The sequence below is a fragment of the Pelmatolapia mariae genome, linkage group LG14 (genome assembly GCF_036321145.2).
Source record: "Pelmatolapia mariae isolate MD_Pm_ZW linkage group LG14, Pm_UMD_F_2, whole genome shotgun sequence".
NCBI lineage: Eukaryota > Metazoa > Chordata > Actinopteri > Cichliformes > Cichlidae > Pelmatolapia > Pelmatolapia mariae.
Genome location: NC_086239.1, coordinates 2,360,660 through 2,372,898, shown reverse-complemented (window position 1 = coordinate 2,372,898; position 12,239 = coordinate 2,360,660). Strand labels below are relative to the sequence as shown.

At 44.2% G+C, this 12,239-nt stretch overlaps 1 protein-coding gene across 1 annotated transcript in view; it reads left to right on the top strand.

Moving 5' to 3' along the window:
* ulk2 (unc-51 like autophagy activating kinase 2) overlaps positions 1-12,239 on the top strand; it is a 35,112-nt gene that overhangs the window by 20,369 nt on the left and 2,504 nt on the right. Inside the window, exons 11-26 of the mRNA XM_063494335.1 lie at positions 53-103; positions 186-274; positions 655-823; positions 2,237-2,294; positions 7,024-7,173; positions 8,647-8,792; positions 8,879-8,959; positions 9,532-9,794; positions 9,871-10,049; positions 10,369-10,478; positions 10,621-10,758; positions 10,864-11,105; positions 11,211-11,389; positions 11,516-11,634; positions 11,722-11,879; positions 11,967-12,102. Of these exons, the coding sequence (XP_063350405.1) occupies positions 53-103; positions 186-274; positions 655-823; positions 2,237-2,294; positions 7,024-7,173; positions 8,647-8,792; positions 8,879-8,959; positions 9,532-9,794; positions 9,871-10,049; positions 10,369-10,478; positions 10,621-10,758; positions 10,864-11,105; positions 11,211-11,389; positions 11,516-11,634; positions 11,722-11,879; positions 11,967-12,102 (2,268 nt within the window). The remainder of the gene's footprint in view (positions 1-52; positions 104-185; positions 275-654; positions 824-2,236; positions 2,295-7,023; positions 7,174-8,646; positions 8,793-8,878; positions 8,960-9,531; positions 9,795-9,870; positions 10,050-10,368; positions 10,479-10,620; positions 10,759-10,863; positions 11,106-11,210; positions 11,390-11,515; positions 11,635-11,721; positions 11,880-11,966; positions 12,103-12,239) is intronic.

Here is a 12,239-nt window from a genome sequence, read left to right as displayed (position 1 = left end):
AGATGGGGTATATCGTGCTGTTTCTCACTTACATATCCATCTCTCTCTCCAGACACATTTTTCAGCCACCCTTTCTTGGAGTCGTCATCCACCATTAAAAAATGTAAGCACAAAGGTCAGATTCTAAAGCACATCCACGCCTCATCAACTTGAAACCATGATTAATGGTGAGTTTCCCCCCTCAGCGTGTCCAGTTCCTGTGCCCATCACCTCCAATCCTGTGACAGACAGCTCCTGTGGCAGCTCCCCATGTATCCGCTACAGCTCTCCTCCTGTGAGTTTGATCTTATTTTATAAAACCTCATCCAAAGGGGATCACATGTATCACATGGATTTGTCTTGGAAATGCACAGATCCTGTGTAAAAATACTTCAGCCTTATTTTTAGGTCCCCATGTGTGCTGCCTTTGAATACTGCGAGTGTGAGTGCTGCTGCGGTTACTTCCGCTAGTTATAGCAATCTCTTCATGTCACTGCAGCAGGAGGAAAGGAGAGATTTCTCAGCACGTCAGTGTTCTCTGTAACAATGTAACGAGATTAGTTTGACAGTCAGCGCTGCCCTGCTTGGAAGACTTAATGGGATCATTCAGGAGCCTCACTACAATTTATACTTTTTCCCCCCCTCCTCTCCCATACTCTCTCTGCATGTGAACAGTCTCTGCCAGACATGCAGACTCTAGCAGAGGATGGTCTGTCATCCCCTCCACTCGGTCCGCCCAACTTCCTGCAGCTGTCCAAAGAGTCTGCAGGAAGCACCAGCAGTAAGAACTCTTCTTGTGACACGGACGACTTTGTCCTCGTGCCCCACATCTCTGCTGACAGCTGTAAGTGCCAACACCTGTCTATATGTACACCTAACTTACATCTTAATGTCTTCATTATATTAGCCGTCATGTCTTCTTTTCAACCGCTAGCCATTGTAAAGCTAGTACTGAGGTAGAGACCTGCTTAAATTAATGACTCACATTTTGATGTTGATGCATTATCTAAAATGACTTTTAATGGTGATTGGAACATAAAAACATCATGTACCAAATGTTTAATAAAATAATAATAAACTGCCTAAAAATGGCCCCAAAAAATAATGTAAGCTTTAGTTTTTTGCCAGGAAAGTTATATTTGTACTTGATTTTTACTTTACTTTGCTGCTGCAGAGATCTCCCATAAAGTTCAGTACTTTCAGTGCTATGTCTCTTTTGTAATATCTGTGTGTCTACCCAGGACCTAACCTAGCAGTGCACCAGAGTCCATCACTGTAAACTTTGCCATAGTACTGCAAACTGCCTATTTCAGCCTGAGCTACATTATCATTGAATTTGACAATAAATGATAATTTAACATCAAAGACATAACTTCAGCACCACTTGTTATATTGTAGACAGAAGTAGTTCTCCCATTAGTTAATTGTAGAGTATAAAATGCTCCAAGACTCCAGCAACTACACCAGTGTGAGTAATGTGCTTCACGTGTGATCTCAATATAACAGCTGACGTCTTACCAAATCACAGCTTTTATGGGAATTGCTAACCTATGCTATAGTAATGACAGCTGTAGCACCAGCATGTCTCACCATGTTGTCCACAGTGCAACTCTGGTGTAAACCAAACTCCAGCACACCTGATATTTCCCTTAAGATTTTATTTGTTTTGGGGGTTTTTTTGTTAATCGAAAAAAGAAACTATTCCTAAGACTACTCATAAATCTACAACATTTTAGATTTCAGACAGTAATAGTGTGAGTTAGAATTGTCCAGCAGATTCAAACCTGGAAAAATGACCAAAGAATAATGTGTTAAATGTTCCGTTTACTCAAACCCTCGAGTCGTTTAAAAAACCCCATTATGATGTAACGGTCAGTAATTTATCAGAGCTCACTGGACTTTTATTAGACTAGTTCTGTTTGGTTAAAATGTCTCTTAACTCTTCATCAGAAAACCGAGAGACTGCTCACCTCTGTTTGTAACTGCTGTACAACAACATTGTGTGTTTAGTCTAAGGAGCTTGGAAAGAAAAGCGTCTGGACTTCTTTAAGTTGCTTGAAGGTGTTTCACCTCTCATCCGAGAAGCTTCTTCAGTTAAAGAAGGATGAGAGGTGAAACGTCTTCAAGCAACTTAAAGAAGTCCAGACGCTTTTCTTTCCAAGCTCCTTAGACTACGATGACCTGGATGACTGAGAACCTTCACAGACATTGTGTGTTTGTTAATGATTGTTTTCTTTCCTTTTTTCCTCATCCTCAGATGACCAACCAATGGGACCGGGTCGTCGGGCATCCAGCGAGTTTCTTATGTGTGGAGGGTGAGTACGAGGCTGTGCAACACATTCTGCTTAAGTTAGGTTGAATTTTCTGACCTTACCAACATAATTATCAGCCAAAAAAGAAAATGCAGTTCTAAAGAGAGAACTGAAAGTTTACCATAAATGACTTCTGCTTCTCAAAGACGTTTAGTGTGAAACGGGCAAATTCTCCATCTGACAAAGATTCAAGCAGGTCACACATAAGCACTGATACCAGCTGTGTTTCTGTGCCCACATCATCTGAACCATTGCTATAGTGAGTTACTGCTAACGCAAGTGTTTCAGGAGTTATTCACTGTTTTTATTACGAAACAGTCAAATGAAATGTATTTGTTAGCAAGTTTGGCACTTGTCGTGTGTTGCTGTATGCACATAGCCCGAAGAGCAGAACTAGCAAAGTGTGTCTGCAGAGTGAGACTTTGACCAAACAGTGGATCAATTTGAAGTATTGTATTAAATTTCAAAACTTACGTTTTAACTACTGATTTTATCTACTGTTTTGTTTTTTAAATCAATTTTAAATCATGCTTTTTATTTGTTTTTGTTTTTTAATGTCTCTGTAAAGCACTTTGAATCACCTTGTTGTTGAATTGTGCTATATAAATAAACTTGCCTTGCCTATTGCAGAGAGTAATGAGCCACCAAAGAGCAGCCACAGCGAGCTGTTAGGAGAGACTCAAACTCAGCTTTGACTTTCACTACCCATTGCTGTTTGTGTACTTACTCCCCATTTAGATGACAGGTGGTTTGCTGCTACCAGAATTGTGCCCTATAATGTTAAACCCCTGTTTACTGCAGAGTGGCATGTAAAAGATGAGCTGGGTTTGAGTTGGCCGCATTGAGGTGAATGGAGGTTTTCCAGACATAGCTGTGGTAGGGCTGACACTCCACATCTGTTTTTTTTCAGTAATTATTTGTTTTGTTAAACATCCATTTTAACAACAGTTAAGTGTGATTCATAAAAAAGGCTGTTACCTCACTGAATGTTGGAGATGCTTTGAATGCAGCCCAGCGTCACTAAGCCACCAGGCACCGTTTGTGGGATGTGAATTGGATATTTTCAGGACAATAGGAGTGTGTCACGATGAGTCAGACTGTTTCACACAAAGACACGTTTGAATGCTCATATTATCCATTTTAATATGATCTATTTTTGTGTCAGCAGGGCTTACTTTGTTTCTTTGTATCACTATTTCTGTGAGCGCTTGACAAACAGCCTGCTTCCAGCTTTATCCTGGATAACCCCTAAATGGTGACGATTTATTTATCTTGACTGAATGCTCCTGCCCACTACCAGCTCTTCGTGATTAATCGGTTACAAAGAAGATACCGAGCCAGACAACATGGTGGTGCTGTGCTAAAAACAGCACCAGACCTACAGAGAGGACTGTGTGTATTAGAATAAGAGTCCCCAAACCTGTCTTGCACCAACAAACCGACTGTATTCAGTGCAGCTGCATTTTTTTTAACACACACAAACACAGTTTATGGAATAAATATTGGTCTTATTATAGTAAGTACTGTACACAAACACACTCTCACATTGCCATTGACACGGCTTTCGTCTCCTTTTGGCCTTCCATATGCTTCCTAAGTTTATTCCCTTTGATAAGCTGGCGTTTTTAATAACTGCTTGCAAGTCTTACAATGCAGTAATGTGATAGTCCATATTGAAATACATTCAGACTTCCTTGTCCTACCTGTGATACCTGTGATGTTGTATTAAATTGCACACAACCCCACACTGAATCATTAATTCAGTTTAGTTTGACTAAGTTCCTTATTAATTTAATTGTATTTATATAGCGTCAAATCACAACAACAGGTGCCTCAAGGCATTATTGGGATTAGGGTTCAGGGTCACCTGATCCAGTCCTAACTATATGCTTTATCCAAAAGGGAAGTTTGAAGCCTGATCTTAAAAGCAGAGACGGTGTCGGTCTACCAAATCCAAACTGGGAGCTGGTTTCACAGAAGAGGGGCCTGAAAGCTAAAGGCTCTGCCTCCCATTCTACTTTTAAATACTCTTAAATTGATCTTGAATTTGATTCTGCGTTTAACAGGGAGCCAGAGAAGAGAAGCCAGTATGGGGGATATGCTCTCTCTTTCTAGTCCCTGTCCAGTTCTGTCCTGTACTCTCGTTGCAGAATTTTGGATCCACTAAAGGCTTTCAAGGAGATTTTAGGACAGCCTGATAAATAATGACTGACTTGTCCAGCCTAGAACTAATAAATGCTAGTTTTTGATGATACTGCCTAAGCAAAGCATGTGTAGCATGCATCACGACTCCTCATTTACATGAACAAATTGGAGTCTATTAGATAGAATTCAAACCATTGGAGTGCAGTACCTATAAATCTCTATGGCGTGCTCTAATCTCTGTAATAACATTTATGGTCCACAAATCAAAAGCTGCACTGAGGTCTAGTAGGACGAGCACAGACATGAGTGCACAGTCAGAGGCCAGATCATTTGTAACCTTAACGCTGTTTCTGTGCTGAAAACTGACTGAAACTCTTCAAATAAACCATGTTTGTAACAGATGTTCTAACAAAGTTAGCTGTTTGCAACTAGTCATCAAGAATTTTTGGTGAACTAAATCTTATAGAAAGCTGAGTTCAGTTTCACTGCTCATATTAGACCTGATTACTGCCGCAGGCGTCGAATCAACATTCAGCGTACCCCTAACCCTGTCTGGGAAAACACCCCAGGCGAGCAGCACTTGTTTGTCTTCTGAGCGATACTGACACGAATGCTTTTCCGAGCCTCTCATGCACAGTTTCTACATTCTTTGTCAATAATCTACTTGGGTCCAAGTTATGTAAAATGTCATTAGTGAGTGTGAGGTTGTGAGCAGGTGTGCACATCTCTGCCAGTGGTTTTGTGACTGCATGGACTCATTCACACAGACTTTGCAATACAATGCAGCCATCAGGCAGGCTTGAACGTTTAACATGAACAGCTACTACAGCCATGGCATCTCAGGTTGTCTGTAATCACCATTTTCCCCTACAGACAGCTGAGTACCAGTGTGCATGTATGCCCCTCCCCCTGCATGCAGAGTGGTGCAAGCAGCAGCCACCCTGGGGAAAAACCCTGGTAAATGGAGCACAAATTTTAGCCTAACACTGTTAATGCAAACAACTTCAAACTCAGCAGGATAGATAGATGGTAAAACCCGTAAATATTTTGATTAAATACGGACCCTAAATTCAAGTTAAAAGTTAATATGAGAGTGTTTAGTATTGTTTAGTATTTTGCATACATTTGTTTGCTCTCTGTGACTACTTTCTCGTGCCCCTGTCCTTCCCCCAATACTTTGCACTTCCATCTCCCTACTTTCCTGTTTTTCATGTGTAACCAGCTCCAAGCCAACGGTCCTCACTACTCTCTGTTCCCTTTTTGCTCACACTTGCTCCATTTCAGCTTCCTATGTGTGTCTATTCTGTGCTGTGCCCCTCTAACACCCTCTGCTGCCAGCTTTACTCCCTCCCTCTGCTGTTCTCATGGTTTTGTTTTTCCCCTTAACAATAAGTCTTCAGTGCTTACATAAATGAGTTAATCATTGACACACAGGAAGAACCAATTTTCATTTCATTGCAGTAGTTGTCCCTAGCAATTTGGAAACAGCAGCCACACTCTCCAAAATCAAAGCCTTGTTTATCCTGTTTTCTTTGTGTCCCGGAGTCCAGAGAAAGGATGAAAGGTGGCACAGGAAGGGAGTGTGGACCCTGGGGGTTGGCGAGAGGAGCGTGTAGAGATATTGTTACTGTAAAAAAATTAAATAAAGCAAGAGAATAGGAGACAAAGCAAGTGATGGTGTTGAATGAGGACACTTTTTAGATGCTGACATGGTTTAAAAACCAGGTCGTCGGAGACGCAGCTGATTTTGAAGATACAGCCTCGCTCTCTTTCTACTCTTGGCTCTTTTTGAAGAGCAGCCGTTCACTGACCTACAAATGTTCTTTCTCCTTTTTAAAGCCAATAACAGCAGCAAACAACACCTTTCTCCATATTAACAATGGCCGGGCTCAGTAAAGCTTTTAGCAGCTTAGAGAAAATGGATCGCTTCAACAAGGCTCATTACCCACATGCTAGTGGGGCAGCACGTGCTAGTGTTTATTTCTCAGAACTGCAGATATCCCACAAAGCAGCTGCTCTCTGGTTCTTTGTCTGGACTAGTCCAGCCTCACGTGTCCTCCTCCCTCCCTCCCTTATGGACCCTCCCAGGCTTTCATTATTACATAACGGGTTTCTAACTCGTGTCACCTTTAAAAAACATTAAAAAAAACATCCTAGATGTTCTTCAAGGCCCTGTATAGGTGTCATTACGTTATGCTCAGAACATTTTGTCTCCTCTGGAATGATAAAAGAATCTAAATGCACTTCCCCTCCCGTGTCTGCACAGCAGAGGACCGCCCTCACGCGTGCTATTGGCTGCCCCTACATGTAGTCCTGCCCCAAACAGAGTGAAGTCTGAAGCTGATTGGTCTTGCCTATGTTTACATGGAAGCCTCTGTCCCTGAGAGGCTGGGCTAAAACTGAACTTCCCCAACCTGCCTCCATCTGAGCGTAAACAAAGACCTCAGGGCTGTGGAAGTTGACAAGCTGTAACTGTTGGACTTACCATGACAATTGAAACTCCAGACAACTTCACGCAAACACGGAAGCAGCAGCAACTTCAAACACATTGGCTAATGACACTCCTTTCTCACTTCGTCCCCTTCAGGCAGCCACAGCCCACCCCAGGACAGACGCCTATGGTGTCCCCGCGGGTTGAGACCACCCCCATTCCAGTTCCTACGCAGGTTCGCAACTACCAGCGCATCAAGCAGAATCTGTCCAGCAGCCCGAACACCACACTCTACAGCTCCCCCAGGTAAGGACTCTGCTGGGATTGCTCAGTTAACTTTGCATAACTTATCGAGTGGCAATGATGAACTGCAGAGGAATGCTTAACTCACCACAACTAAACCAGTATGAAAACCTGGGCTGTTATTTCATCAGCCATAAAGTTTCACTGAAATTACATCAGTCAACTGCCTGCTTGAGTTTATGGCCTTACTGAGGGGTTTGTTGACAGTTTCATGTGAAGACAGAAGAGAAGGAATGGCATGTTGTTTCTCAGGGAAACTGGTTACATTATAGTGTAGTGGTTTACATATTCGCCTAACAACGGAAAGGTCCTCGATCGAATCCTGGGAGGAGACACAGATCCCTCTGGGGTTATGTCAGGAAGGGCATCCAGCGTAAAAATCTGCCAAATCAAATATGTGGAGCTACTCACTGTGGCATTCCTAATGGCTGTGTTATTAGAAGTTTTATTATGTTAGCTTCTCTGTAGAATTTTGTTCGTCTGGTGGTTTACTTACTTTGCCAGTGAAATTCCTCCTGTAATGCTGAACAAAGTGCTATGTCAGAGACATTAAGCAAATTCAAATCTTCAGTCACGGTTCAAGCAAAGTAAAGGAGAAGTTCTTTCAGCCACTACTACTTTCAGCTCTGAGGCCCCAGAGTCAGATGGTTAGTGTTATTGTTCTCACTGCAGGGAGCAACATTAGTTACATTCCTCCTCATCTGTGGATTCATTTTCCTCTGTATTAGCAGCAGAACAGTGCACACAAATGCTAATATTAGGTGGGGAGTACAGAGGAGGCAGGTGATGAAAGGTTGATGCTTTTTGAGTTACCACGATTTTCTTAGCACAATTTACATGAACAATGTATGCAGGTGAATTTCAGGTATTCGTTTATATTTTAACCACAGGACAGTCAAACTGTAATTTTTCACTTTAACATGCATGATTAACACGTGTGATAAAGAATTACCACAAAGATTCTTTTAATACAAGGATGAGAATTTGTGTAAAATTTTTCAAAAAAATGATTGTGCAAATTTAAAAGATATTAACTTTAAAAAACATTCTGTGTTTTATGTTTTGCAGTTTACCAGTTGCATTGCATGGAATCACAATTTCTTTCAGCCCTGCAGACATTAGTCCTGCCTTTGTGGTTTCATAAGTGCAGCGAGGAACATACTGCTGTACCACCAAAACATATTACCCACATTTGACAGATATGATGATGTGGGGTAACTGTGTCATCACACGAAGCACCATAAATGTGTAACGAGCAGGCTGATGATGGTGATATTCATGTTTAGACGACTGAGTAGACTACACAGTTTTGTATCGGACTGAAAACTGCGTACTTTCAGCTGTCGTGAGTCGTCTCAGCAGCCAAACAAGTGTCTGCAAACTGCCACAAGATGAAATGAGCCAAAGGAAGACTGGCTTAGACTGTTACTTCATGTCTGTTTTGTATAATTAAAGATTCATGCTTGTGTTTTTCAGATCTGGCACAGTGAGGCGATCTAACACCAGTCCAATGGGTTTTCCCAAAGTGGCCTCGGGGTCTCCGAGCTCCGCAGATGTCCCTCAGACTGTGGGCCGCCGCCTCTCCACTGGAAGCTCCCGGCCCTACTCGCCCTCACCTCTCGGTAAGGTTACGTTTAATGACACCTCCCAGACATGAAGGGGACATCTCTCGAGTCTCCTGACAAATCTAAGCTCTTTCTGTGTGCAGTGGGCACCATCCCTGAGCAGCTGGGTCACTGCTGCTGTCACCTACAGAACCAGGAACCCCGCAGCCGCAGTTCTTCAGGAGGTACGTTCTCAGGCTCACCTGCTCATTCACAGGGTTATCTCACTTCTGTATTGTCCTGTTCCCTTCAGTTTCAGGTGCTGTGGGTACAGTATGAACAAAAAGAACAAAGGAGGTTAGAGTTTGTAATGAAAAAGGAGATTCACTGAAGAGGAGAAAAGTATACAACCCTTCCCAACAACGATGTGTTTGACATTTAAAAGAAGCAGAATTGACAACAACTGCTATTCCGAGTTCTGATTCTCTTGCTAGTGGCATGACTTAATTTTGGCAAAGTGCATGAGTTACCATGACTCCAGGCCATTTTCAGAGTCTCTGGCTCTGCACATGTCTTACGCCTTGTTCACTGTTTGTGTCAAGAGGTTTGCTGTCATGGTGACCAGGAAGGAGGCTCACTGTCCTAAATGATGAATCAGATTTTAGTGCTTTGTCCCCTGAGTGAAGAGGCACACAAATGAGCAGATTTTATGAGCAGCACACAGACTCTGTGGAAGGTTGTAGGGAAAATGGTACACTTGATGCTAAGCCATGGATGACTATTAACTGGCATTGATTCTAATCCACTGTGTCTTTAGGTTCCCCCATCCCATCCTCTCAGCTCCTGGGGGCTCGGCTTCAGAGCGCCCCCATTCTTACTGAGGTCTACCAGACCAGGCAGAAGCTCCACAAGCAGCTGTCTGACCCTGTGCAGCCTTCCTCCTCCTGCAGTCACTCCCCGCAGCTTGGCCGTCCCGCCAACCTCGGTTCTTCCCCCACCAAGCTGCTGGGCTCCTCCCCTCGCACGTCTGACTGGCTTCAAAAGTCCCCACTGCCCACAATCATTGGCTCCCCAACTAAGGTGAGTGCGCTTCAGTGAAGAAGTATGCTTTTAGCTGTTAAATTTAGGTTAATTCACTTTTTTGTCTCTTTTTCAGACCATTTCAGCACCATTTAAGATCCCCAAAACACAAGCCTCCTGTAACTTGATGGCGCTGGCAGACAGCCCCCAACCCACAAGGATGCTGGCTGACGCACACGATGTTTGCGGACACCACAGCAGCCCCTTCCTCGCCGGGCGACCAGCTGCTCCTGAGGGCAGCCGGACATTTGGCAGGTATAGAAGCACCCAAATCTGCTTCCATTGGAGCTGTTAAATCTGATAAATCCACATATGGACAAGTCCAGTACAGTCACTTACAACATGGACTGTGAGATTCTGTCATAAATAAATTAAAAAACAGCTGATCAGTTGGTGTATTTGTGCAGTGATAATCTTTAACCTGGCTCAATTTCATGTGACACTTTGGACTGAGCAGAAGACTTCCCGGAAATCCGATTGGTTTCCTTTTTACATGAAAGATGTTAAGAGTGTTTTAACTGTGAAAGGATGATGTTGTGCACCTCTGCTGACATCATCTGCACTTTCCTTACAGGTCTGTCAGTACAGGTCGTCTGTCTGACCATCCAATCAGAATCACTCTGGGTGGGCAGCCCTATCAGGGCAGCAGTGACAGCCTGAATACTGAGCGGCCCATGGACACAGGTATGAGCACTGAGCAGATACTCTGCATGTATGAAGTTAGCAACATTGTGTCCAGTTTAAGCCGTAAGAACATCGTTTACAAATTGCAGCAAACGGTTCACTGAATGACAGAAATAACGAGCACGTTTCCTCCTGCCCAAAGCCCCCGCAGGTCCGAGCACACTCACTCACGGTGGGTCAGCGAGTCCTCGTACGGTCCTTTTCACTGTGGGTTCACCACCCAAGAGCAGCACTCCTCCGACCTGCAGCCACCTGGGCACCCGATCACGCACCACTTCAGGTGAGGGAAACCCGCCACCTTCTTGCAGAGCTGAGCTTTAGGAGGAAAGCTTAAAATATTTACGGCAAGTATTTATGCCATGCTCTCTCCTCTCTGTCCCCTCAGTGGGCTCCAACAGTTCAGCAGGCTCTCTGTGCTCCGTCAGTGGTCGGGTTTATGTCGGCTCTCCTCCAGGCATGGCCATAGGCTCGTCTCCTCCAGGAGGTTACGGAGGTGGGCAGGTGGCCCCTGGGACAGAGGGGGCACCCAGCAGCCTGCGGTACGTCCCATATGGGACCTCTCCTCCCAGCCTAGAGGGATTCATCACCTTTGAAGCCCCAGAACTTCCTGAGGAGACTCTGATGGAGGTGAGAAGAAGGGATTGGTGCCTTACAAGAAGTGGTTGATTCTTTTCATGCAGTGTCTCTTCTCTTCTTCAACATTTCATTGCAATCTTTCTTTCCGTGCTCTAGCGTGAGCATACAGACACCCTGATGCACCTGCGGATGATGCTTTCATTTACCGACTGCATCCTGGAGATGGCGGCGCTTCGAGCCGGGGGGACAGAGCTCGGCATCTCGGCTGCATCCCTCTATCCTCCCCAGGACAGCGTGGTTGTGGACCAGATCAGCCAGCTGAGCAAAGAGTGGGGGTAAGAAACTTAAGTCTGCTCTGATTTTTAAGTAATATAGTTTTTAATATCATGTAATCATAGGGCCCTTTGTTTGTAAACACTTCCCATTTGTCTTACGAGCTGTGGTTGTGCTGCCCCCTACAGGCAGGTGGAGCAGTTGGTGCTTTACATGAAGGCAGCTCAGCTCCTTGCTTCCTCGCTCCATCTGGCCAAAGCTCAGATTAAATCTGCCAAGCTCAACCCTTCCACTGCCGTCAAACAGGGTAAGGACATTTTGGCTTCCTAGCTGTCTTTTTCCTTTGTATTTTATCTGTATTAGTTTAATAAAGGCTCTCCCTTTATCCTCTCAGTGGTCAAGAGTCTGAATGAGCGCTACAAAAGCTGCATCTCCCTGTGCAGGCAGCTGACTGACAAACTCAACCACTTCTTCTCTGATAAGCAGCGCTTTGTGGACGAAATCAACAGCGTCACCGCAGAGAAGCTCATCTACAATCACGCAGTGGAGATGGTGGGTCTCATGTGTATGCAGTGACAAACCTATTGTACAGATAGACTTGGTGCTGGTTAGGCTAATGCGATCGTGTGCGTGCTCCAGGTTCAGTCAGCAGCTCTCGATGAGATGTTCAAGCAGACGGAGGACATAGCCTATCGCTACAGCAAGGCCTCCATGCTCCTGGACGGCCTGTCCAAGATCCTCCAAGACCCCACAGACATCGAAAACGTGATGAAATGTAAGCACAAGCTCACCGTCTTAAGCAGTTGAACTTGGGGGGACGTTTTACTCAGATGCGTTCAGGATGGCGCTCTGATTCATGAGACATTGCAGCATTTCCTGTGCACTCCATGTTTATCTAATGACTCCTATTAA